Source organism: Acanthopagrus latus, chromosome 15, assembly GCF_904848185.1.
Source record: "Acanthopagrus latus isolate v.2019 chromosome 15, fAcaLat1.1, whole genome shotgun sequence".
NCBI lineage: Eukaryota > Metazoa > Chordata > Actinopteri > Spariformes > Sparidae > Acanthopagrus > Acanthopagrus latus.
The window spans coordinates 27143969-27170933 of record NC_051053.1 but is presented as its reverse complement, the minus strand read 5'-3'; the positions used below and the strand labels follow the sequence as shown (position 1 = coordinate 27170933).

General features: G+C 45.6%; 1 protein-coding gene across 2 annotated transcripts in view; it reads left to right on the top strand.

Moving 5' to 3' along the window:
- The window catches only part of arfgef3 (ARFGEF family member 3), a 40920-nt gene extending 14556 nt beyond the window's left edge, over positions 1-26364 (top strand). The window contains exons 8-42 of one of the 2 annotated variants that reach the window (XM_037124073.1): positions 208-292; positions 538-642; positions 900-1024; positions 1276-1523; positions 1759-1871; positions 2084-2216; positions 2357-2961; positions 3079-3431; positions 5233-5399; positions 5712-5877; positions 6014-6121; positions 7743-7958; positions 9369-9479; positions 10224-10374; positions 10494-10802; positions 12629-12762; positions 13117-13262; positions 13374-13553; positions 13638-13779; positions 13880-14002; positions 14112-14215; positions 14344-14488; positions 14583-14711; positions 14969-15145; positions 15994-16108; positions 16653-16755; positions 19522-19653; positions 19965-20095; positions 20986-20994; positions 21230-21448; positions 21545-21716; positions 22394-22495; positions 22978-23360; positions 23635-24124; positions 24631-26364. In XM_037124073.1, the coding sequence (XP_036979968.1) occupies positions 208-292; positions 538-642; positions 900-1024; positions 1276-1523; positions 1759-1871; positions 2084-2216; positions 2357-2961; positions 3079-3431; positions 5233-5399; positions 5712-5877; positions 6014-6121; positions 7743-7958; positions 9369-9479; positions 10224-10374; positions 10494-10802; positions 12629-12762; positions 13117-13262; positions 13374-13553; positions 13638-13779; positions 13880-14002; positions 14112-14215; positions 14344-14488; positions 14583-14711; positions 14969-15145; positions 15994-16108; positions 16653-16755; positions 19522-19653; positions 19965-20095; positions 20986-20994; positions 21230-21448; positions 21545-21716; positions 22394-22495; positions 22978-23360; positions 23635-24124; positions 24631-24822 (6323 nt within the window). In that variant the 3' untranslated portion in view covers positions 24823-26364. The remainder of the gene's footprint in view (positions 1-207; positions 293-537; positions 643-899; positions 1025-1275; positions 1524-1758; positions 1872-2083; positions 2217-2356; positions 2962-3078; positions 3432-5232; positions 5400-5711; positions 5878-6013; positions 6122-7742; positions 7959-9368; positions 9480-10223; positions 10375-10493; positions 10803-12628; positions 12763-13116; positions 13263-13373; positions 13554-13637; positions 13780-13879; positions 14003-14111; positions 14216-14343; positions 14489-14582; positions 14712-14968; positions 15146-15993; positions 16109-16652; positions 16756-19521; positions 19654-19964; positions 20096-20985; positions 20995-21229; positions 21449-21544; positions 21717-22393; positions 22496-22977; positions 23361-23634; positions 24125-24630) is intronic. The other variant, XM_037124074.1, reaches the window with a different exon arrangement.
- The last annotated feature ends 601 nt before the right edge of the window (positions 26365-26965 follow it).

Here is a 26965-nt window from a genome sequence, read left to right as displayed (position 1 = left end):
TTATGACAGTCATATACACACACACAGAGTTTGGATGGCTTCCTCTGCAGGCAGCTTCACAGAGACTGTGGTATTGATTCTTTGTATTTATTACACAGAAATGTGGAGATGAGAGTGAGAGATGGGAGAGAGTGATGAGTCTTTAATCACTTGATTGAAGTAGGTGCTGTGAATTAACCTGGTTATTGTGTGTGTGTGTGTTTGCAGACATCTCACCCACCAGCCAGGCTCTGTGTGATGATGTGGTGACGGTTCTGACAGTGTTCTGTGAGAAGCTGGAGTCGGTGGACAGGTAACACCTCAGTGTCTCAGCTCGAGGGGTTTTTGTCTCTGAATCACAACATTTTTTTCGCATCATCGGTCTCAGAGGAATCTTTTGACACACAGCTACGTGACGGACGCAAATTCAAACAAACAAAAGCTCTTAAATGTGTTAACAGACTGTGTTTGTCACCTGAAGGGACAAACACAGGATGTTACTAGAGGACGTTTGACTTCCAACATCTGTCGTACATGAAATGTCTCTTCTGGTTCCAGTGGTAACCAGCTCCTGCAGCTACTCTACCTGGAGTGCATCCTCTCCATGCTCAGCAGCTGTCCACCCACAATGCACCTGTCCAGAGGTTTCACCGACCTTGTATGGTGAGATTTGTAACGCTGTTCAACACTGGTGCCAAATATTCCTAATATTAGCTTTCAGACTGATGATAGAAAGAATTCACAGCTAAGATTTTGAAATGGAGTCCGAAGTGACCTCTGTTGAGGACAAGAAAGATTAATAAAAGAGGATTGATAGTTCATTCTGTTCATTCTGCATTGATTACTGATGTGCATCTGTTCAAAGTCAAGCAAAAAAAAATAAGTATGTTTAATTCATGTGAATTTGTTTGTTCCTACAGGAAACAGCTGTGTCCATCCCTCGTGGCCATCATGGGAAATCCTGTCAACGACAAAACCATCGCCTCTCACCACGGCTACACGGGAGCGCTGGAGCGAGAGCGTCTCTCCGACAGAATCAGTCTAGGTAACTGGATACACGAGAGAAAAGACTGTGGATTTGTTTTTATTCAACAACACGAGGGCTGTCCAGTGGATCCAGAACAGAGACAGTGTTTAGTAATGTATATCTCTGCCAGCAGTCAGCGCTAAACCATTGAATTAATCATTACAGATATTTACAGATGAAGTTGATTTTAGACTCTGGTCTGCTGACTTCTTCCTGGTTGTGTGAGGAGGATGATCTCAGTGATTCAGCTTCATGTCCTCCTCTGCCAGGGATCAGCCTGGACGTGGACTCCTCCGGCGGAGGGGTATCCGATCAAGGCAGAGGGTCCGGCTGTTCCTCCAGCGCCCCCGCCAGGATCGCCCCGGTGGTGCGGACTGTTTGTTACATCGCTGCAGAGCTCGTGCGTCTGGTGAGCTGCGTGGAGTCGATGAAGCCGGTGCTGCAGTCGCTCTACCACAGGATCCTGTTGTACCCGCCTCCTCAGCACCGCACCGAGGCCATCCGCATCATGAAGGAGGTGGGAGGACGAGTCGTTGCTGCTGGCCTCACTGCTTCTGAATTTTCAGATGAATTTCTCCTGTTAGGCAGCCATTGATTTTCTTTACACTTCACTGAAGTGTGTTGAAGTAATTCATCTTCGTTGATCTGACGTCAGCATCATTATGTGGGCGTGCACACAGACAAAGGATTCATTCAGGTGTTGACAGTGCAGTGTTTAATATAATGATGACTAGTATTTATGTGTGTGTTAGATTCTGGGCAGCCCACAGCGGTTGTATGACCTGGCAGGTCCGTGTGTGGTGGAGCCTGAAACCAGGAAGCGCTCTTTCTCCAAACGGAAGTCCCACCTGGACTTGCTGAAACTGTAGGTTTTACTTCCCTCTCTTTGTTCTTTAAGTGCAGAATTTACTCTGTGTAGTTGAGTTTTCTGAAACCTCACATCCTAAAGATAAATACAATAAAGTAATTGATTAAATAACCAGAATAAAATCTGAATCCTCACTCATTTCTGCTGAATACAAGCAAAGCAGATGAGTCGCAATGTACGTTTGTGTGTTTGTGTGTTTCCTTCTGCAGAGTGATGGACGGGATGACCGAGGCCTGTATGAAGGGAGGCATCGAGGCGTGTTACTCGTCCGTCTCCTGTGCCTGCGCCCTCCTCGGAGCGCTGGATGAGCTGTCGCAGGGCCGCGGCATCCAACCTGAGCAGGTACACCGCTGAGACGGGTTCCACTTTGGCCCTGTAAGAGATAAAGTTGAGGCATAGACAGCAGAAACCAGGAGAAAATCTGTGTGTTGCCCGATTTTAGTATAGATGTAAAACAGTAACGTGGCTGCTGTGTTTCTCAGGCTCGACCTCTCCTCAGACGCCTGGAGGACCTGAAAGATGGCACAGAGTCGACGCGTGAGTCCATGGAGATCAACGAGGCCGATTTCAGGTGGCAGAGACACATCCTGTCCTCTGAGCAGGCTCCCTTTGACCCCAGCTCTTCCTCCTCCAACATGGCCACCACCGGGGCCACCGAGCGCAGCCCCGACATCAGCATCAGCATCACCACGGAAACAGGCCAGACCACCCTGGATCTGGAGGTGGGGGAGATCGGCCTGGGTCACACCACTCCTGAGGAGTGTGGGGAGGACGCACACCTGCCCTCGCCCTCATCCTGTGGCGTCCAGGAGGAGACCAAACATGAGCCGAGCCAAGAACCGAGCCAGGGGATCCAACAAGAGGAGAGAGGAGGTGCAGGGGAGGTCGAGGGGAGAGGAGAGAAACAAAGAGCAGCAGGAGGTGGTGGAGGAGTAGGAGTGGGGGAGAGAGGTTGTGTAGTTCCTCCAGATGTGGTTCAGAGGAGTCACGGCCTTGTTTACCCTGACATCACCAACTTCCTGTCGGTGGAGTCCAGGACCAGGTCACACCATGGAGGAGGGTCCCGGTACAGTGAGAGCAACTTCAGGTACGGTATCTGAAACCAGAGGCTGCCTGGAACATGGACCAGCATGGTCGGTTCTTACAGTATGATTTTAAAATGGCTAACAAGATTAAAAGTGATCTACCTGTGTTGGTCCGTCAGTATGGAGGAGCAGGACCTGTCGCGGACAGAGTTCGACTCATGTGACCAGTACTCCATGGCTGCTGAGAAGGACTCGGGCCGCTCCGACGTGTCTGACATCGGCTCCGATAACGTCTCGCTGGCGGACGAGGAGCAGCAGACCCCTCGCGACTGCCCGGGCCACCGCTCCCTACGAACCGCCGCCCTGTCCCTCAAACTGCTGCGCAACCAGGAGGCCGACCAGCAGAGCGCCAGGCTGTTCTTCCAATCTCTGTCAGCGCTGCTGCCCCGCCTGCTGGGATTGGCCACCGCCACCGATGTGGACCTGTCGCTGCAGAACTTCTCTTCCAGCTTCTGCTCTGGACTGCAGGCTGGTGAGCAAGGCAGGGGTGGGGGTTGATTGTGTGTGTGTGTGTTAAACAAACAGAGGATATTTGTTGAAGGCAGGGTTATTGGTGCAGCAGCCTCTTCATTTATTAATCCGCTCTGTCCACAGTTTCACAGACATTCATTGTTTGGTGCACTCAGAGCTTTTATTCTTTTTCCTTTTTTTTAAACCACCTAAAGTAAATACATCACACTGTGGGAACAACCTGTCTGCGATAATTCAAGAAACAGGGCAGCAGTAAATTTATATGATCAAGTCAAACGTCTCCTTTAACCGTACTCGAGTAAATGTACGTACATTTCTGTCACAGTTTATAACCCTGTGCCAAAGTCACAGAAAAAGAACTTTACTAATAAGAAATGAGAATCAAATGATATATTTTGTTCCCATGTTGAAACGCAAACCTTTAAATTAGAAATTAAATTGGGGATAAATGATCTCCTTCACTTCACGACCACTGAGCACATGGAAATAAAAAGCCACTGACTAACAAACAGAAGCTTTTTTTTTTTTTTTTTGCTATGACCATTATTCTCTGTCCTGGAAACTCATTTAAAGGACTCGTTTGTCTCTAGTTGGCTCTGTATGCACGAGGAGTTCGAGAAATTGCCAATTTAGCCAGAGTCTGAATGTACTGTATATTCTTTAGTCTGTGCCCACTTCATCACTTTCAGCAGGAACCGTTTAATTTAATGTTTTGCCTGCGAGGCACGGCCCATAATCCATCAGTGAAAACAGCGAGCCTGCTGGGAGTTTTTACATCAGCGGAACAAAATTAGGAAAGAAATTAAACTGTACGGTTAACTGCCTTAATGAATTTGGTCGCAGCTGTAAATCCCCGGAGTGACTTTTCAGATTAAAACACTTGACTGATCATCAGCTAACAGATTATATCTCACCTGCACACTCATTCCCCCGTCTGTCTCTCCTCTCGCTTTTCACCAACTTCCATCTCTTTTTTTATTTTAATTTCTCTCCTGCTTTCCTTTGTGTCTGTCCTCATTTCTCCTCCTCCATTCTTCCCCTTTTTCCTCTTTTACTTTTACCTTTAGTTTTACCTTTATACGTGTCTCCCTCACTGTCATCCTCCCCATCCTTTCTCTCGTGCTTCTCCGTCCCTCTTTCACGTCTGTATTATTTCCCTCCTTCCTCCTTCACTTTTCAGTTTTCTCACGTTCACAGCCTGTTTGTTTCCTCTCTGGACTCCCGCCTCTGCATTCCACTCACTCTCTTGTTCGAAGATCAAATGTCTTCCCCTTTTATTTCATCCCTCTCTGCAAACAGCCCCTGTGAAGATCAGGCTGTTGTTCAGTGAATCAGTGAATGTGGTGCATTGAATGAGTTCTGCGCTCTGCTGAGGGCAACATGCAGGTGTTTCATTGGTTGTTCCTCTTGCTGACCTTGTCACAGATGTTTCTTGCCTCCACGTCGTCCATTAATAGCTGGTAATAGACGCCTTCAAGGTCTTTATCCCACTTACACCATGTGCACTTAGCAAAGACAAGACAATTAATTTATATTTTTGGGATCAAAATATGAAGTCTTTCACAGGTAGAACCTCTGTTTCCCTGGCAACAGCGGCAGTGATAGGACAGAGATAAACTAATCTGCTCAGCTCATTGTAGTCTTTGGCTCAGCTATTAGCCAGAGAGCTAACATCATGCTGCCAAGATTCAAGATGTGAATGACGGATGCTTGAAGTATCAGTAGGTTCGAGACGTGTCGGCGTCATGTCGCGGTGTTCAGAGGGTTTTGGCATTAAAGGGGAGTTTTCTCTCTCTCTCCAGGTGGGATCCACTCTCCAGGTTTCGAGTCGGGCGACACTCTGAGCTGTCAGTCGCTGATGAACGCAGACGGTCTCTACCTGGTGTCGTACTACTCTCTCCTGCTCAACCTCAAGCTCTGCTGCTGCGACTACTACCGACGGAGAACGCTCACGCCCGTCCTCAGCCTGGTGAGCAGAGTGCAGGATCACTTTGTGGGGGTGTTAAACATGATGACACTGGTTCAAACACTCAAACTCAAAGAGAAAAAAAACTAATGGAGCATTTGCACATTGTGGTATAAAATACTCTCCTCCTCCTCGCCAGTAGTTCCCATTCACAGCCATGTTTGTAGTGTTTTTGAACCTTTGACTGACGACACTTCTTTCGCATTTCTCGGATTCAGGATTTTAATTCAAAATTATAATAGACTAGATGTATTTTAAGATTTTGCGCAGTGGGTTAAATCGACTTTGATGCGTGCTGTGTGTGTGTTTTTGCAGAAGGAGTTTGTGCGTCTGATCCAGAGCAGTGGAGTCCTGGTGGTTCTGTCTCAGGCCTGGATCGAGGAGCTCTACCACCAGGTGTTAGAGCGCAACCTGCTGGGCGAGGCCGGATACTGGGGCTCGCCAGAAGACCACACACTGCCGCTCATCACCATGCTGACAGGTACAGACGTCAGCGATGGTCCAGATTTTTACGTAACAGACTCTACAATTGGCAGCTCCCCCGGATGTTTAAGATCACAGACTCTCCTCTTCAATGTTTCGTCAATTTACAACTTGACCATTTCTTTTTATCTCAGATATTGATGGTCTGGGCAGCAGCGCCATCGGAGGTCAGCTGATCAGGAGGGCGTCCAGCCGATCACCACTCAGCTGTGATAAGGCCGGCAGTGACACCGTGATGGCAGGTCAGACGCTCGCTGGGATAAAACTGCTCCAAAGCCTCAGAAATGTGAACGCTGGATTAAATGAGGGACCGGTTCACCCATTTTCACCATGAATTATTCATTAGTTCCACATCATCATAACGGAGTGAGGGATTTTATTTTTTCGAGATATTTCAATAATAACTCTGGAGTAATGTTCAGCGGAGGCACTTTTCCTCTGCGTCAGCCCCGTTAAAACACTGCAGGGTTCGTTCACCCTGAAACTGCTGCTGTGTTAATCACTTGAAAACGCTCCACCTGCTGTGGGCTGAGCGGTGGAGAGAGGCGCCCAGAACGGTGCTGCATGCAGAGCAGCACCATGAATATTCGCAGACACAGATGAGCTGTAAGAGATGAGTCAATGAATACTGGGGCGGATGCTGCAGGTCTGTAACAGGGAATGTGGTGTAATTGCAACATCGAGGAACAACAATTAAAATCTACCCACGAGTGAAATATATGCAGAAACACTGGTGTGCTACTTAGTCTAATGAGGAAACAAAATGATCTCACAAAATTTCATGAAAAGGAAATCTTCACCGTTCTCCTTATTGAACAGAAAAATACAACCGCACAGCATCAGAATTCAAGTTTCTCTCTTTTACTAGACGACGTTAATCATCTTGTTAACTCGTCATAAAACACACTTCATACAAACACGACATGAAACAAATAAATTCAGTATAAGAGCCTTGGTTCGTCTTCACACAGTCACTTCTGAATTGGGCCAAATAAATCCTCAGTTCACAGAGTAAGATGTGAAAATATTCCTGCTCTACACAGTTTTCATCCGCTGCTGACGTCCAACGTCTCTCTGTCGCTCCTCTGTTGCATTTCTGGCTATTCTGACCCACAATCCCAGTGTCAGGCAAATATCAGCAAAGCTGAAGGAACAAAAACATGTGACAGAATGACACACCGCAATGAGAGATTAAAGCACATTCAAGTTTAAGGACTTAATTCTTTGTACTTCAAAAGTTTGTACTAAGGTTGTGACGTATATAGAAGCAAGAGGCTTCACAGCACACTGTCATCACAAAGAAGTTTGTCCCAATTGTTTTCATACTACATGCAACAGTATGTACTTTGTAAGGGCAGCTGCAATACGTTCTAAAAGTAAAAAGACAAAGGATGCGATGCTGAACACACCTGTAGTCCTGGTCAGAGGTGATATACACCTCCTCAGACCGCCAACAATATCTACGACAAGGAGTTTAGTGAGCAGCAGGTAGTGTTATGATGCTTGCACTGCAGCGAGAACAAAAAGAGGCTGAGCAGCAAGAAAAACATGAAGTGAAAGGGTCAGAAACAAAGAGCAGGAGAGAGACGGAGAAAATGAGTCAGACCACCTGAGCCTCTGCTGCAGCGGCAGCGGCCATTGTTCCCACTGCTGAGTCATCCCTGCATAAACAGAACTAATGCTCTGTTTGACTCGTCAGCACCCTCAGTAGCCGTAGCCACCTGCTGTGTAAACTCCCACTTGTTTGTGTGACATGATCTCGATGAATGTCTGGTCTGTTACATGCAGCACCTTGTTGTTTTCATGCATCAGCTACAGCAGCTTCAGTCCTCGCTCACCGCTTCATCCTGTGTGTTTTTCCAGGAGCCGTGTTCTCGCGCTTCATCCTCACGGGCGTGTGGAAGAACCTGATCGATGTGCTGTCCACGCCGCTGACGGGACGCATGGCCGGCAGCTCCAAGGGCTTGGCCTTCATCTTGGGAGCAGAGGGGGTCAAAGAGCAGAGCCAGAGGGAGAGGGACACCATCTGTCTGAGTTTAGACGGCCTGCGCAAAGCTGCTGCGCTCAGCTGCGCCTTGGGTGAGTGAAACATGCGTCACATGTGTCTGCATCAGCAGGAGATACAGCGCTCGTCCCTGCAGGAATACTCTGTTCTCCTCCCCGTTAACACAGAGAGGTCAAAGGTCATGGTGGGATACAGCAGCCATGGAGCTGGAACAGATTTACACTAAAGGCTTCCACTGAAGCCGACCTGCCCTGATAAGAGGACAGCTTCTTTTGGTGAAAAACATAAACACAACCAATGAATCTGAATACATGTTTTTATTTCAGTATCCGTCCCCTCCACTAGAGCACAATCATGTGACTTTTAAAGGAACAGTTCATTCAAAAAATGAAAATCCAGTCATTATCTCCTCCCTCCATGCTGATGGAGAGTCGTAGTCCTCCTGAACACTGGAGGTGGCTGGAGACTTGTTTTAAATTGTAAAAACAACATAAAAAAATATTAAATGCTCCTTATATCTTGTCCGACATAATCCAACTGTCCTAATCTGAGATTATCAATTTTTGGGGAGCTCAAAATATGACTACGAAACTTCACCTCAAACTTCTGCGTGGTTGTGGGGAGGTATTGACTGAATGTTTGGTTGAACTGTTCCTTCAGCAGTTTCAAGCAGCTTTTACTTTGTAGTCTGACAACATGCAGAGCATCAGCTAACATATGATCCAAATGCAAATACAAGGCAGCACAACAATAAATCCTCTGCTAAACCTTGAGTCATGGCAAGAAACAAAAGAGGACAATTCATGTGGATTTAGCTTGTTTGCTGTCCACAGGTATATGAAGATATGATGATGATGATATGAAGATATAAAGTGAAATATAGCCTGACATATGTTCCCATCCGTGGCTCCTGCTGTGTGCACAGATTTGTTTGGAAATGTATTCATCAAGGAGGGGAAGGTCTCGCTGAGTGCTGAAGTGTTTTTCCTGCTTCACCTGAACACTCAGCAGATCCACCCGAGGTTAACAGAGAGGTTAAGATTGTCATAACAGAGAATATCAGGGGAAATACGTTTTTATTATCGACCTAAAAATCTGAATGTATCAGTTGTTAACAGTGACTGTGTAACTGCACGGCCGGCAGGGGACCAGACGATGACAGAAACGATCCGCACAGACACACTGATGAATATGAATGAACACATGGTGCTCAACCTTAGCTGGTAGACAGTTAGAGAGGATGGTATAAGGAGGAAGATGCCACAGTTTTGTTTTTTTGTTTTTTTAAGTCAGTTTTAATTGGAAAGCACCCGAAGGAGAGAAAAAGCCCAGGCATACTGTGCATACATCTGTGGAATCAATTATCAGTACGGTGATGATGTTTTTAGGAAGAGAGAATGAATGAAACTCAGCAGCTTGTCCTAACACCATATGTATCTGTGTGTGTGTGTGTGTGTGTGTGTGTGTGTGTGTGTTGTACTCAGGTGTGGCTGCCAACTGTGCTTCAGCTTTAGCACAGATGGCTGCAGCCTCGTGTGTGCAGGAGGAGAAGGAGGAGAAGGAGCTGGGAGAGACGGGAGACGCCATCACACAAGGTGCTGAGAGAAACCTCCGTTCGTATGGAAACAACCAGACAATTAAACCTTTAGTGGTGCCTGAGGAATGAAAGTGGGAGGATGTGTTACAAGAAACAGCTACTGATGAACTGTGATGCCCAGGTTTTAAGTTGCAGTTCGACCAGATGATCAACAGCTAAAAACTAAAAGACTCCTGAGTGATTCCGAATTTTATTACCAAAAGTCCAAAATGATTTTGAGCGACTGCATCTTTTATTAGGAAATGTTAAACGGGTGCAGAGATGGCCCTTTAGTGACATCCAGTGGAAGCTGTGAGAACTACACCCACATCATCACACTGTATTCTCTACAGCCCCTCAAAGACTGAGACAGCTGCCAGCGACAAAAAAAAGCCCTTATTCTAAAATGTATCATGAAGCTTCTAATCCTCCCCATATACATTTAAAACTCATACGTGAGGTATTATACATGTCTCGTTTGGGCGTTCAGGGGCTTTGTGGTGAGCATGGTTACGTCATCACACTCTGCAGCGTTGACTCGTCAAGGAAACCTGTTAAGTTTCCTCCTCTGGGCTGAACGGCATTTGATGCAGCCGAGTATCGTTTGTTGTTCCTGTCCAGTGGATGATTTAACTCTCTCTGAACTTTTTGGACACATCTACATGGTCCGTACATAAAATATAGGATGTTTCTCACTGGAGAATGTTCAGGATAGTGTTATGATAAATTGCTGTAACTTGTGTGTGTTTGTGTGTGTGTCCAGTGAAGCAGCGTGTCGAGCAGCGTCTGGAGCAGATCGGTCGTCCTCAGGGAGTTCGCCTCCACACAGCTCACGTGTTGTGCATGGACGCCATCCTGAACGTCGGGCTTGAGATGGGCAGCCACAACCACGACTGCTGGCCACATGTCTTTAGGTACACACACACCAACAGATGTGTCAGCGAGCGATCAGTGAACTTGGTTCAGTTTGAGGGTCTTTTTGCTCCCTGTCTCGGTCTCCTGCCCCTCACTCTTCTCCATCCTTCTCTCTCAGGGTGACTGAGTACATCAGTTCACTGGAGCACACCCACTTCAGCGATGGCTCCTCGCAGTCGTCCTCTTTGACCACCATCACCCAGCAGAGCCAGCAGGCGGTGGACCTGGGGCTGGAGCTGAGCTGCGAGCCCAGCCCGGAGGCCTCGGAGCTGGGCCTGAGTCAGCCGGTCATCCAGCCTCTGTCCATCCAGGAGCTGCTGAGGGAGAGCAGCAGAGGGGGCCGAGGTCTGGACCTGAAGACCGGCAGCCTGATGACCGGGACCGGAGCTGCCAAGGCTGTGTGCACTCTGTCAACACAGGCTGACAGGTGAGACGCAGATATCACAACAATATCATACATTTATCTCTGTACTCGTACGTGTATAAGCATTTATTGTAGCCATCGTCATGGTACTGTTGACATAATATATTTATATATAGAACTACTTCATTTCATAGTGCTCAAGTTTTGCAAAACTTCAGTGTTGCAGTTACATAAAAACAGGAAGATTCCTTTGAAAACAGACACTATTTTCAGATCCGTGATTAAATGATGAGTGAATGGTTTCATGACACTTTGGGTGGATTTCACCCATTTCATTGTAATAAGAGCAAACAGTAATATTAATGTGTTTGATCGTGAGAGGAGAAGGAAGTATCGACCTAAAGTGAAGAAACATTAACAATCCAGGAAACAGCAGAGTTTTGTGGAGACATGAGTCATTTTTCTCACTCATTCAAAAGTACAAATTATTGTTTGATTTTCAAAACTTAAAGATCAGAGACAAAGTATGATTGCTGGGTGCAAAATTAAGCAATTTCCTGTTAAGTTTTTTATTATTTAAGGTACCAAAATGCTACTTTTATTTTTTAGTTTAGAGTTACATTGCTGCAGTCAGGTTGATAAATGCAAATAAAGATAAATCCCCTTTTTTAATCCCAAAAGTTAAGAAGTAATGTGACGTTTATTCCTCCAGAAGGTCTGGCTCTGCACCTGACATCTCTCTTTTGATGGAGCAGAAATTAAACGACGTATAAACACACAGAACAATATGTGAAGAACAAACGGCATCAGTGTGTGTCCACCCTCAACCCACCAGTCTGCCTCTGTGCAAAATGACAGTTTATCACAAATAGTGTGTTTAGTGTGTAGACTGATCCCTTAACCCCGATCAGCTTGTTAAACTAGCAGGCAGTAATGAGTTTCACTGAGGTGGTGCTCAGCAGGAGGTTCTGTGGTTTTTGGATCACGTTGACGTACAACAGCCACAAGATGGCAGCAGAGGTGCGTTTGTTTTCGTGCTCTTTGACCTCTTTCCTTATAAGAGCTTTGTTTTTTAGAACTCAAAACTGAGGAACAAAGTAAAATAAAGACATTTTTGGGAGGCGAGGGCACGTTTCTTCTCGAGGGGTCAAGACGAGGATTACGTTTGGAATTAGGTTCATCTTAAAGTCCTCGCAAGTATAGACACATGACTGTTAGTGTGTTTAAAGTGTGTGTGCCAACAGTTGTGCAGTTATTAGTTTATTCCCTGGCACAACCGACACACACACACACACACACACACACACACACACACACTGCTGCAGTAGATGTGCGGTGTGTGTTCGTTCCAAGGATCATCTCTTATATAACCAGTTATCTAGGCTGCTTTTAGGAGCGAATAAAAAAAAAATAAAATGTTCCCTCTGATCTTTTGGAGCAGATGGACCGAACACATTTACAAGCTGGAAGCGGTGCCAGAACATAGTAAATACTCCTCAGCACCGGGCTGCACCAACAAAAAAAAACATCTGGTTAAAGGGCGGCACCGCTGAAACTCTTAAACTTAACTCTGTTCATTGGGTTTTTTTAACCTTTTCCTCAGCAGGGGGTGTTTTGTCTTCACATGGCAGTTGTTGGCCTTTCAATTTCTGATCTTTTGGGCGTTTTACTGTCCAACTATGGGAAATGAGTCATCCACAAAAGGTTCAAGAGATGACAGAATACAAAAAAGACGATGTCAATAACATCAACAGCCAATCACACAACTCGTGCAACTACGCAAGAGTGCAAACGTGCTCTCCTTTTTATGTTTGTTACTTTGATATAATGAGACCCCTTCCCATATCTGTGTGTGTGTGTGTGTGTGTGTGTGTGTGTGTGTGTTTCAGGTTGTTTGAGGAAGCAGCAACCAAACTGAACCTGGTGGGTCTGGTGGGCTTCTTGCAGCAGCTCAGGAAAGCTTCTCAGTCTCAGCTCTTTGACTCCGTTACTGAGACTGGAGACTATTCACTGGCAATGCCAGGTACACACTCTCACACACACACTCACACACACACACGCACACCCACACATACACACCTGTCTTTACTGCTTCAGTGAACATACTCATTTCCTTGCTCTTTACTATAAGCTTAACCATCACCAGCAACCCTTCAAGGCTCCAAGTATTTTGAAATCATCTGACTCTCAAAGCTTGATGTTTGCTCTGATAACATCTGGTTATAAGATATGTATGTTTATATTGCTGGTTAAAGAAGTTCAGAGGGTCCAGTTTCTTCCACCTGTGACGGATTTAGAACCCCCGAGTCTTTCAGTATGAGGTAGACTTGAAGAAGAGTTTTATCAGAGCCTTTTTGTTCCCTCTGTGTGTCTGTAGGAGAGGCCAAGTCGACGCTGGAGCGACGCAGCGCCCTCCATCTCTTCCGTCTGGGCGAGGCCATGCTGCGGATCGTCCGGAACAAGAACCGACCTCTGCTCCACATGATGAGGGCCTGGAGCGTGGTGGCCCCACACCTGGTGGAGGTGAGGAAGCATCGCTCTGAAACTCGGGTCGGGATGGGTTTCCTTGATGCCGACACGACGCACCATGCAACTAAATCCACTGAGTGACATCACATGCTGCTTTTTTCGCAGGCGGCGTGTCACAAAGAGCGCCACGTATCCCAGAAGGCCGTCTCCTTCATCCACGATGTCCTGACGGAGGTGCTGACGAGCTGGGCGGAGCTTCCACACTTCCACTTCAACGAGGCGCTGTTCAGGCCCTTTGAGCACATCATGCAGCTGGAGCTCTGTGACGAGGACGTACAGGATCAGGTCAGCTTATGTTCTCTTGAAGTCAAAGTTTCACGTCTTATTTACATCAGTCAGTAAATCACTGATACTTCAATCTCGCTGCAGGTGGTGACATCGATAGGCGAGCTGGTGGAGATGTGCTCTCCTCAGATCCTGTCAGGATGGAGGCCTCTGTTCAGCGCTCTGAGGACCGTCCACAGCAGCAAGACCGACACTAAAGACTACCTGCTGGGAGAATACTCCATGGGTACACGGTCTAAACCAGTACACGCTTTTCTGAACAAAACAACATTTGTCTCGACTCCTTGTTTCCTCCAACCCCTCCTCCTTCTCATCCTCTCCTCCAGGGAAGTCCCAGGCTCCAGTGTTCGATGTCTTTGAGGCTTTCATCAACACTGACAACATCCAGGTTTTTGCCAATGCGGCCACCGACTACATCATGTGCCTCATGAAGTTCGTCAAAGGATTAGGTTCGTATCACTCACTTCGAGTTTCTGTATTATTTGTTCCCACTTGTTCTGTACTTGATAATAATATACTGTACTATGACTTCCTGCGTGATGTCTGTTCTGTGTGTAGGAGAGGTGGACTATAAGGAGATTGGAGACTGTGTCCATGTGTCGGGTTACAGCTCCACTGACCTCTGCCTGCCGGCTCTGGATTACCTTCGTAAATGTTCTCAGGTATGAACCCCGTGTTAAATCATCACACTCGGGCAGTGAGGCTCGAGAGGGTAACAGCTCTCTTGAAATTAAAAATGAAAAAGTTCCTGATCCGTGACTTAATGAAGCTGTGTTGCCTTGATTGACAGCTGCTGGCAAAGATCTACAAGATGCCGTCCAAGCCGGTGTTCCTCGGGGCGCGGCTCGCCAGCCTGCCAATGAGGTCACAGGAACGCTCCATCAGCACGGAGGATGGGATGGACTGCATCCTGCAGGAGTTTGATGATGACACAGGTGATGTGTTGGTCCCTATTTTTCTTTAATTTCTCTCTTCATTATCACTTCTCTCCTCCAGTCTAACACTGCCTCTGCTCTGTGTGTCCTGCAGGTCTGATCCAGGTGTGGATTTTGTTGCTGGAGCAGCTCACAGCAGCTGTGTCCAACTGTCCTCGCCAGCACCAACCTCCGACTCTGGAGCTGCTCTTCACTCTGCTCAGAGAGGTCACCAATGTACCAGGTAACACACACACACACCTTGACATAAAACGCAAGCAACAAAGGAGTTTTTTTTCCTACTGAACAATGGAAGATTTTTTGATCACCAAGTCAGTCACATGACGTCAGACCAAGTAATGTTATGCCTCATCTGCTGGAGCGAGAAACAAAACAAAAAAGAATTCTTCTTCCGCCTGTAATCGGGCGGTAAATAATCTGATATCGCGACAACCCAATAAGCGAACGGTCACTCACGGTTCATGTGTGTCCTCCCTGCAGGTCCGGGGTTTGCCATCTTCTCTGTCATCCAGCTGCTGCTTCCTGTGATGTCACTGTGGCTGCAGCGTAGCCACGGCGACCACTCCTACTGGGATGTGGCGGCTGCAAACTTCAAACACGCCATCGGGCTGTGCTGCGAGCTGGTGGTGGAGCATGTCAACAGTTTCATACACTCAGGTGTGTGTGTGTGTGTGTGTGTGTGTGTGTAAAGATTCAGACTTTGTTTGATGGCTCAACTGAAGCAGGAAGTGTCTGGTGTGATCCTCGAGGGGTTTGGCTCCCACAGTCACCAGAGAGGGTTATAAAAGTTTAAGCACCACTCCCACTCTCATCCGCACCACTTCCTTTTACTTCAGTTTTCCTCCTTGGAGATGAAGTGGTTGTAGTTTTCTCTTCTTTGATTACCTTGATTGAGATTTAGAGGAAGCTGAGAGGTGTTTCTTGGTGGCTGAGCATGTTGGCAACCAGAGTGTCCTTACAAAAAAACCCAAAAAACTACAGTACAAACAAAATGTGACGCTAATGGACAGAAACAGCCGGCTGACTGTCCTTGTGTGACTTCCTTTTTGAGACGAGCCCTGAATGTAGAATATGTCGGGTTAGCAGTGCTAAGCCGTCCGTTTAAGAAGGTCAAAGTTCCCTAATGCTCCAATATTTTGGAATACTTTCATTCCTGTGACCTCCGATTTTTCTGTCTCCACTCTGTAGTTTGGACCCATTTTAGCTGTGATTTAGTGCAGTTATTAACATGAACCACAGAAAGAAATGAAAGGAAGAGAAGATGAAGGAAGGAAGGGAAACATACATCTGATCTGTGCTGTAACAGATGTTATTGTCCGGTGCTCTGAAGTGAAGTAGAGCGTGTCTGATGACTTGTTGTTCCACCGTCCTCCTCTTTAGTCAAATTAAATTGTGGCCACTCCTCTCGTGTGGTAACAGCCTACGTTATGTTGTTGTTGTGTGTTTGCTTGTGTGTGTGGTTGTGTGTGTATGTGTGTGTGTGTTCCTGCCTCATGTTATTTCAGATATCGGTTACGAGTCTCTGATCAACCTGATGTTAAAGGATCTGTTCAAGCTCCTGGTGGCCTGTGTGTCTGAGCCGGCAGAGACCATCTCCAGAGTGGGCTGCTCCTGCATCAGGTGACTGCACGCAGCTCCTCGTCTTCCTCGTCACACTGACATTCAGGGAGAGAGAGACTCTTGGATTCAATGTGTTTTACATCAAAAACAGAACATTTTAAATCCTAAAAGCCAACACTGCTTCAGTACACTGACTAAACTAAACTACAAAATAAAACTCTCTGCTGTCAGTGGTTATTATTATGTCGGCCTTTTCCAACGGTAAACGACGGCTGAAACAACAGCTTCTTTTTTATTTCTCTCTCTGACATTAAAATGCAAACAGCTCCTTCCTCATGGTGACGCTGTTTTGGTGCTTTTTGGCAGGTTGGATGCCTGTCAGCCGTTTTTGAAGTTCTAAAGTTCTTTTTAAAGGAAACAATTCAGCTGAGTGCCAGGAAGTTTAACTAACTATAAAACAATGCAGCTGAGTGCACGTTTAACTAACTAACCTGTTGTTGGTGTTTGGGGATTTTAACACCAGTATAAAGCAATTAAAAAAACAACTGATGGAACAAGTTGCAAAGACCAGCGGCACTGAGGACACTTTCTAATCTCTCTCCAGATACGTTCTGGTCACCGTGGGTCCAGTGTTCACAGAGGAGATGTGGAGGTTGGCCTGCTGCGCTCTGCAGGACGCTTTCTCTGCTACGTTAGAGCCTGTCAAGGTACACACACACACACACACACACACACACACACACACATTTGCATGTAAATACCAAGTGTTGTATAGAGCTGTATGCAGATAAGAACATGAACACATATAGAAGATGGAAGCTCTCTCTCACACACTCAGCAGGCCCGTCCGCTGGAGTAAACCACATAATCCATCCCCAATCTGAAGCTGCTGTTTGGGACAGAAGTAATCTAAAAGCCTTTGCTGTTAATACTGTCAACATGCTGACTGTCGACGTTAAGCTTGACAACCCCAGTTAACCTCACACACACACCGACACACCAACACACACCGAGTCCTGCAGCTGTGAGCAGCAACTGTTTGTCCCTCGACCGTGTCAGGGCTTTGTTGTGTTCCACCTCTTTTCTCTGTTAAACTGATTAAACTGGGAGGAAAAATAAACAATGCTGCCTCGAAGCTTCCTGACCTTCTGTTGTCTGGCAGCTAACGGCCGAACCTGACTTTAGTTCACAGAAAACGTGTCCTTTGATATGTGACATTGAGGGAGATAATTCTACAAAACTCCTTTTTTTAATTTCACAAAAGAAGCAAAAGTTTTCAAATGTTAAATGTCTGAACACAAGAAGCACAACAAAAACTGCAGGACTAAATATATGAGCATGACTTTGCTTCTACAAATAGTTCTGTAGACTAGTCAAATGTACTTTATTCAATACTGCATCTTATAAAGCAACAAAAAAGTTGAGTGTAATTGAGTGTGTAAATTAGTCAGAGTACCTCTGATGAGATGTTTCAGCCAACTTTCCTGTATAAAATCTGAAATCTGAATAAACTTTTAAAGTTGCAAAGTTTCCCAGATTGCAGAGTCTCCCGAGGAAATGTGAATGTGTGCTGAAATTAATCACTGTTTGAATCAATTTCATTCTTTTATGAGGTAAAGATGCTCTTTAAATACGTAGGATACCTAATAATTCATTGTGTGTGTGTGCATGTGTTTGTAAGGTGTAATCATTTCAAAAGCGGAGCTATGATGGAAAAACTTGCTGAGTGCATGTGGTCATTTCCCAGCCTGCTCTGCTTTAGACAAATGAGGAGACCTGTGCTCATTTGCTGATGATGGCACCTCCTGCTGCGCTGATGTGGCGTTTTAGTGCCGTGGGACATCACAGATTTGGAGAGTAGAGCCTCATCGGGAATAAAACCCCCGCTGTTCCATTTCAGCTACACAGAGAGAGAAGGACTGTGTGTGTGTGTGTGTGTGTGTGTGTGTGTGTGTGTGTGTGTGTGTGTGTGTGTGTGTGTGTGTGGAGGTGACATCAGCAGGCGTTTGATTCGCGGATGCTGTGTGTTCCTGCAGTTCGGTGGCAGTTCCCTGACTGACTGCAGCTAAGCAGCTTTACAGCTTAGAGCCGCATCTGTGTTTGCGTGTGTGTGTGTGTGTTTCAGAGAGAGTGACGATGATGGTGATGATGGTGATGATGGTGATCTTCCTGCCATTGACAGATTTTCTTTGCTTGCCTTCAGAAAACATGCTGTTAGGACTGTGACGGAGCAGAGGAGTTGTGCTTCTCTGTGAAGCAGTTTGTGCTGGAATAATTTCTTCCATATGAGCAACGGCACTAAAGATGATTAAACAAAGCCTGGATGTAAACTCTGGATGTTTCATCTCTACAATGTATCAGCGTTTGAGTTTCTTATGGCTTAAAATCAGTTTAATGTAAACAAATCTCAACGTATGGTTTAAGATGCTCTTAGGGACAAAACCTGTTACATAAACAAAATGTCTGCATGTCTGTCAGTGTGACTGTTCTGCATGTTGGGGCTGAAGTTATTGTTTAACATTGCATCATCATATTCATATAGAACGTATGGACGTTTACATAATCCATCACTGGTAGGAAGACAAAACATACAGTATATGTTTTAATCCATCTGGAAGTCCACTGAAGACAGACTGTCAACACGTCTCCTCTCTTACTGTTTTTTTTACTGTGGTTTTTGAGACGCAGGTTGATAGAACCAGATTTAATTCACCTTGTGGGCTCAGACCTTTTTTTTTTTCTTCCTAAAGTGTATATTTTTCCAACCACCTGTTGAGAAAATCTAGAATTCTCAGGTTCGATGCCTTGACGTACTCCGGGGAAACTATATGATAAAATACATTGGTGTAACTGAAATAACTCATTCAAATAATCTGTAAAGTGCTGTGCAGAAGTGTTTGTCGGCCATGGGACGTCCTTGACATAAAGCTTACAGCGTGACATCAATCCTTAACGTGTAGCTTATGCTTTCAGACACGTAAACACATGACCCCTGACTGGGTTTATACAAAAGCTGAATTTGTGCATTAATAATGCATTTAAGCAATGCATTCAGGTCACATTCACTAATATGTACATACAGCATTAAACTGTGTAATGCAGGATGAGAACTACATGTAGTCTGATGCTGGATTCACCAGCAGAATGACTCCATGTGCACCAGGCGCTGTATGTTTTCTGTTTCCAGTTTGTTCATCATGATCCACCAATCGCTCCAAATAAGAGAGACATGCCGTCTGTTGATTAGATGTGTTACATCAAACAGATTCATCTCTTTGTGTTTTAAACCCTGATGACGACCTACACCGGTTGATTTTTTTGATATAAACTTAAACTTAGAATTGAGCCACCTACGTGGCTTTCAATAGTTTGAAAGCAGCGGAAACAAAAAATATTTCTGAAAGTAAAATGAAAGGGCTCTAACTTGGTGCAGATCACCGTTAACGTCTCGGCGTCTTTCTGTGTCTCTGCAGAACCTTCTGGCGTGTTTTCACAGCGGCTCCGACAGTTTCTCTGGAGACGCCTGTGAGGTGAAGGTGGCGGCTCCGTCCCACTCTCCTTCTGCTGAGGCTGAGTACTGGAGGATCAAAGCGATGGCTCAGCAGGTCAGTGTGGCTTCAATATTGTCTGACAACCAGCACAAGTGTACTTGATGTGCTGCAGAGTGAGACTGTGAAGATGTCCGGCAGTAGGCAAGTCTTATTTTAGGGTTTACTTCACTGGGCTGCGTTACTGTTGCTTCAACCTAAAGTCCAAATGTCAGATGTTTTAAATCTTAAAGGTAAAAAGCAAAGTTTGTGGTCTCCTTTAAAAAATAAATGTGTGGGCAAGAAGTTCCCCCACCATCCTCCTACCAGTGTGAATGCAAGTGCAGCTGGACCAGGAGAGCTCACTGACGTGTGTCTCTGTGTCCCAGGTCTTTATGTTGGACACCCAGTGCTCTCCAAAGACGCCCAACAACAAGGAGGGCTTCGAGCACGCTCAGTCCTGCGTTCTCATCATCGAGCTGCCGTCTGACCAGCAGTCCAACGGACACACTCAGAAGAGGTAGACAAAGACACACACAGGAGCCCAAAATAAGAACTCTAACCAACACGAATCATGTTGCAAGTGTTCCCACCTGTCCTGGAAAAACGGGAACGTCTCGAAACAGATGACCAGTTTTCCATGAATATCCTGGGAAACCTTGTGTTGTCCTGGAACATTTTAACTCCCCACAATTACAAAATACAGTGTTGTATAAGTGGTATACTGTACTGTGTGTACTGTTATAAAAAAAGTCGATTTTTCTTTAAAGGAAAGCAGTTTGTTTTAAGGACTTCATATTGATCTTGATGAAAGCGAAACTTCCAGCAGCCCTGGGTTACTGGTGTTCATGCAGCCATGGAGAAAACACTGAAATTTACAAGAGAAAAAGGCATTGGGGTTATTAATTGATTGATTACGGAACATATTGGTGTATTGGTGACACACTCCCTGTCTGTTATACCAGCTAGACGCTGAACATGTCCTGTAATAGAGATCTCTAGAAAAGAGTAAGAACACCGTGTTGGTACTCAGTTTTATCTAACTGGCCTGATTGTTTTTCCTTTTTGGTGAGAATGTCACAGTCAGCATGTGTGTGCAAAAAAAGAAGACGGCACACAATTTTCCTTACATTTGTTCATTTAACAGACACTTCTGTCCAAAGCGACTTACAGAAAGTCATGCATACATTCATACACTGATGGCGCTGGCTGCCATGCAAAGTGCCGTCCAGCACATCAGGAGCAGTTTGGGGTGCAACATGCAGGCAGACCAGGGGAATTGAACCAGCGACCATCCGATATTAAGATGTTGGCTTTACCCCTGAGCCAACAAGTCTTCTGCAGGACTGACTCTCTAAATCTAACTCTCACTAACTCTGTTCTTCTTTCTTTCTGCTGCTGTGGTTACAGGAAAATTGGGTAAGGCTGTTGTCATATACACATACAGTACGGCTCACACACAAGGAACTGACCTGATTATTCTGTGAGCCCAGTATGTATATATGTACATATAAACACATAAACATACACATACTGGGCTCACAGAATAATCAGGTCAGTATATGGCATTTTCTTCTTGAGCCGAGACTGTCTTTATCCATTTTAAACCTTATCAGCGTGATTTGACCGCTGCCCTCATTTCTGAATCCTGCAGGATCCCGTTCCGGACCATCGTTGTAAGCCTCCTGTCCCACCAGGTCCTGCTCCAAAACCTGTACGACATCCTGCTGGAGGAGTTCGTCAAGCAGCCCGAAGGTCACGAAAGGGTCACGCCCGTGACCTCTGACCCCAGCAGAAGCACAGCAGGCTTCCTGCGCTACATCTCCATGACCAATTTAGCCATAATCCTGGATCTGCTGCTGGACTCTTACAGGTTACTGCAGCAAGAAAGTCGTACATGCGGAGAACTGTTAAGTGACTGATTGATAATGACGAACCAAATCCAATCTCCTGATCTCCTCCTCTGCAGGACAGCGCGGGACTTTGATACCCGGCCCGGTCTGAAGTACCTACTGATGAAGGTGTCGGGTGTTTGTGGAGCGGCTAATCTTTACCGTCAGTCTGCCATGAGCTTCAACCTGTACTTCCAGGCCCTGCTGTGTGCCACGCTGAGCCAAGCTGACAGCATGACCGCACAGCAGGTAGAAAACCATCATCTGGACTCCGCAGTTATTATGTCTCAGCGCCAACAGCAGCTGTGGCCAGAAGCATTACTTTATGTTTTCTGTTTGTCCGTTCGTTCATCCTGTTCTTGTTACTAAACGACAGACAGATGCAGCAACTAGATTGTGGAAAAAGTAGAACATCTAGCAACCAAAGAGCAGGATATCGTTCTTAGGAGTTGGTGGAGAACAAACCAGACTGTCCTGACATTCTTTCTAAGGATATAATATGTCAAACATGCATGTTTATCAGCTTGAGAAATAATTTATGCAGCTTCAAGTTAGTTGTGGGTTGGCTTTTGTTGTTCTTTATTTAAATAATGATCCAAATATAACAAATCTATGTTTTTTCAGTTCTGCTTTTGTGTTTTTGATGGGTGTAATGGGAGAAGTTCAGTGCAGGTACCTTTATGTTTGAAACAAACGCATCAGACAAATAATACATTAAAATTGACTCATTATTTATTTATTTATTTTAAATCCAACAATCTGCTCACCTTCACAGCCATCTAGCGCTCACCTACTAAAGTCACAGCCATCGCATACAACATCTCAGTAACATCAGCAACAGATTAGCAAACTCTTAGGGGATGAAAACACGAACAAGTCATCAGCAATCAAAACAGTTTCACACTGAATATTTGGTTGTTTTCCAGGTGAAGAGGATCCTGTACGAGGAGGAGGAGGGGAGCTCTGACTCCTCCCACCCCGGCTCGGCTTCATCAGAGGACGAAGACATCTTTGAAGAAACCGCACAGGTGATGTGAGCAAACACACACACACAGCCTGGATAGGTTTTGGCATGAAACTCACTGTATCAGGGTCAATAAAACATCTTGTTTTTGGATTAATATAACTGTTTTTGTCACCACAAACACGGCTGGAAACTGTCCTGCCGTCTCATTAAAACGTCCAGTTGTTTCGTGCTTTAAAATGTTGAAATGTCGCGGTCGCTGTCAAAAATCTCCACCACCGCCCCCTCTGCATCCCAACATGAGCAGTCAGCTTGTGTACAAGTAATGTGAATGTGGAGTGACAGATATTGTTATATGTCACAGCTGGACAGGTGACCTCCCACTGAACCGCAGACACTAAAAAAACAACAATAAGAGATTTATCAGGATTAGTCATCCTTCGGCTTCCTGAACTTTTCACCCCCCTAATGAAATGAGGAAGGTTCATTAGTCATGTCGTCGTCAAAATGAAAAAATCCACTTTACTCTGTGTTTCCTCCTCTCAGGTCAGCCCCCCTCGTGGCCGGGATAAGCGCCATCACTGGAGAGCGCCCATCCCGTCTCTCAGCGTGCAGCCGCTGGGCAGCGCTGACTGGGCCTGGCTGGTCAAACGCCTCTACAAGCTGTGCATGGATCTGTGCAACAGCTACATCCAAATGCACCGGGACCTGGAGAGCACGCTGGAGGATATGGCACTGCTGAGAGCCGGAGCAGGAGGAGATCACTCCTTCTTCATTCCGTTCTTCCAGTCTGAGACCTCCACCCCGACGTCAGCAGGCGGGCTCTCGGCGAGGGGGACGCCATCAGAGGATGGCGGGTACAGGTGTCAGACGGCTGATGTGAGCACAGCATCACCAGGGGACACGCCCACTCCCAGCCCAGGATACAGGTCTGCCTTACAAGAGCCACACTTATCCCCTAATAAAACACTTCAGTCTTCATTACATTACAGTCATAAGCCTCAAGATGGATATGGATGTGAACTTGACTGGTGCGTGGAGGCAAACTGTACAACTATAAGGTCGCAATTCTAGTTATTCTTTGTTCTGAGCAAATGATCAGAACTTCAGACGTAAAATCGACTGCAGGGTTTGTCTGTCGTCTTTTGTTCAGTGTTGGAATCATCTGTGTGGTTAAAGCAAACATTTCCTCTCTATTCGCAGCTGCACAGGCAGTCTGCCCCACCACTTTCGGACCGGAGGTGAGAGGAGGGACTCCAGCCTCGCAGGAAGTTCGGTAGGAGGAGTTCCTGGCAGCGCCGTACCGGGAAGGAGGAAGGAATGGTGGGAAAGTGCCGGGAACAAACTGTACACCATCGCCACCGACAAAACCATCAGCAAGCTGATGATGGAGTACAAACGCAGGAAACAGCAGCAGCAGCAGCAGCAGCCACAGCAGAGCCACGTCAACCTGTTCATGAAGGAGCAGGGCCGGGCGGCGGGACCAGGAGGAGGCGTCGGGGAGAGGCGGGGCCCCGTGGAGCCACAAAGGCCCCCACAGAGGCCCCAGCATCTGGTGGACCAGCAGGGTCCCCCTTTGAGGCACTCAGTCAGTGCTGGACCTGAGGTCCTGAGGCAGGAGAAGAGACCACGGTCAGGATCCACCATCAGCTCCCACAGCATCTCACTGAGGGACTCTGAGGCTCAGATACAGGTACACAGTGTGGGGAGTCAACTCACTGTCACACAAGCTGACAGCATAAACATACTGTGAAACAGACAATAGCTGACTTTTTTTAACTGATGATTTTAGTTCAAAGTTATAGTAATTAACATTTCCACATTAAAACCCTAACCCTGTCTGAGGATGACATCTATTACATAGTTTGAAGATAATCTAAATACTCAACAAGGTTCCCAACAACGTTCAGAGAGCCGGAGGAATCTGTAGTATTGTTCAAGGTAACCGTGTTTCATTTGGAGAGTCAGAGAGTGAGGAAGGACATGGGCTCTCCTCCCGTCGGTAAATGGGCCTGGAGCGAAGCAGGAAGTGACTCCAGGTGTTAATTCTTCCAGAACGGGCCGGCTCTGAGCAGCAGCCTTCAGCCAGTTTTGTTTCAGTTGAGGAAGCCCGAGGGGCAGAAATGACATATTGTACTATTAAATTCAAATGCTTTTTGAAACGATATCATGTGTCTCTGTGTCCCTCTCTGTTTGCAGGCGTGGACCAACATGGTGTTGACTCTCCTCAATCAGGTCCTGCTCCTGTCAGATTCCTCGTTCCTGGCGCTCCAGCCGGCGCTCTACCCCTGCCTCAGCCAGCTGTCCTGTCACGTGACCGATGCTCGCGTACGCCAGGCACTGCGCGAGTGGCTGGGCCGCGTCGGCAGACTCTACGACATCATTCTGTGACACTGCAGCGGAGAAAAATGCCAAAAAGCCCTTAAAGAAGAATGCAGTCCGTCTGTCAGTGAGGGATGTAAACAGATGAAAGACGAGTGCCGCCGCGCGTTAGAACGAGGGCAGTTTTGATTGGCCAGCAAAGAGAAATGGCGGACTGTTGTTGGCTGATGTTAGATGATGTGGCATGTGGAGTTTGTGACACTTTTGAAGAACGGGGAGAACGTCGGTGAGCATCATGCGACATTGAATTGCAGGATTTGATTGGCCGATGCAAAAGTCAGTATGTGCAGGATTGTTTGTATGTGATTTGATAGTGAACGTCAGATTTCTGTCTCTTGCTCTTCAGTTACAGTCGGTCCTCTCCACACAGACAAAAGCATTCAAGTATGAAACTGCATCTTTTTCAAAGGGACCCTGCAGAGTTTTCTGGCTATATGCACGTTCATAGTATTGCTAAATATGTTAGTATGCTACTTCTGATAGCTGTCAGTGAGTTCAGTAACACAACGTGAGACTTTTACAGCTGCTTGCTCATTAGCAGTGTCACCATCAATTCTGATTCAAATTCCTGATACTGTCAGAGATCCATCATTGATTTGTTGGGGAAGAGCTTTACTCTGGACAGAAATGAGAAACTGAGTTTGAGTGTAGATTTCGCAGATCTTCCAGAACGATGGTGTTTTTTTCATTTATTTTTTTTTAAATTTTGGTGAATATTATCAAGCTGTTGTTGTTGTGAGATAAACCTTGGAACAGATGAGGTGATTGTATAACAACAATATAGCCATCAGTGACCTTAAAAACCTCAAAATCTAAAGTCAAGACACAAAACTTTACTCCACAGCACCACAAGTGGTCCAAAAACTCTACAGGGTACCTCTCAAGGATTTTTATTATTGTTATTTATCATTTATTATTGTTTTAATCTACACTGAGGCCGTTATTACTACTGATTATGATGACGATTGGGAATAACAGTAAGTTCAATGGATGGCTGCCAATTGCCTTCTTCAACAGATCATGCAAGGAGGAAACTAGAGCTGCCTACGATTTAGCACTGAGAATTGATTTGTTGATTATGTTCTCGATTAATTGATTTGTTTGTTTGTTTGTTTGTTTGAAGTCCACAACCCAAAGATATTCAGTTTACTGTCAATATCAGTAAACATGACAGCAACACAGATGACTGGCATCTAAAACCCAGTTAAAGAAAAGTTGAAAAAGCCTAAAATGCATTTATTTTTGATTTATCCTACTGGAGTGTGAGGCCACGTTACAGCCGGCAGAGACTTGTTTTGCATTCGATCTGATTTTTTCATGAATGTTTTTGCGCATTTTCTATATCCAGCTTTAAAATGCTCCTGCAACTGAATGTCTTAGTTAATTATTCACCTTCTGGAATGAGATCATGTATTTAATTTAACCAAATACCACATACAGTATGTGTATTTAATATTTAATGCAGATGGTATACTGCACATTATTTTTTGCTTCATGTTGCGTAAATGTATTTATGTAAATGCTTTATTATTTAAAATACTTCACGTGTCATGTAGCATTGTCTTTTCCTAAGAGTTGCTTTTCATATTTTACCACTTGACACTTGCTTTTAATTTATTTTCATTAGTTAGTATAAGTTAGTTGATGTGAGCGCTGTCAGTTCAGGGGTTTGACGCTGATAACTAATGTAAAAGTTAAAGTTGAACTGCACGACATCACCAGTTTAAATCCATCTCACGTCCTTTTCCATCCCAAATACCGGCCTTCTTCTTTAACAATCGACCAAATGCAACTTTCTACACAGAAAGATCCAACTAATGCTTATGTTATTATCAATTTCTTATTCTTTAGTCCATGAAATGTCTGAAAATCCACATCCAGAGTCATCAGAGCTGAAGGTCGTGTCTTCAGATATCTTCAGCTGTCGAGAACACGAACACGAAGACATTGTTATAAGACAGACAAAAGCAACAAAGTCATCTCTGAGGCATTTTTCGTAAGTTATTCAGACCAAAATTTCTCACTTGTACACAAGAAATGTAGTTAATTTATCGTCTCTTTTCGATAAAGAGAGGCATCCTCGGTCATCACCCTGACTGTATCCCATCCGGAGCTTTACAGTGTAACCAAAGTCTTCAGCAAATTGTGCCCT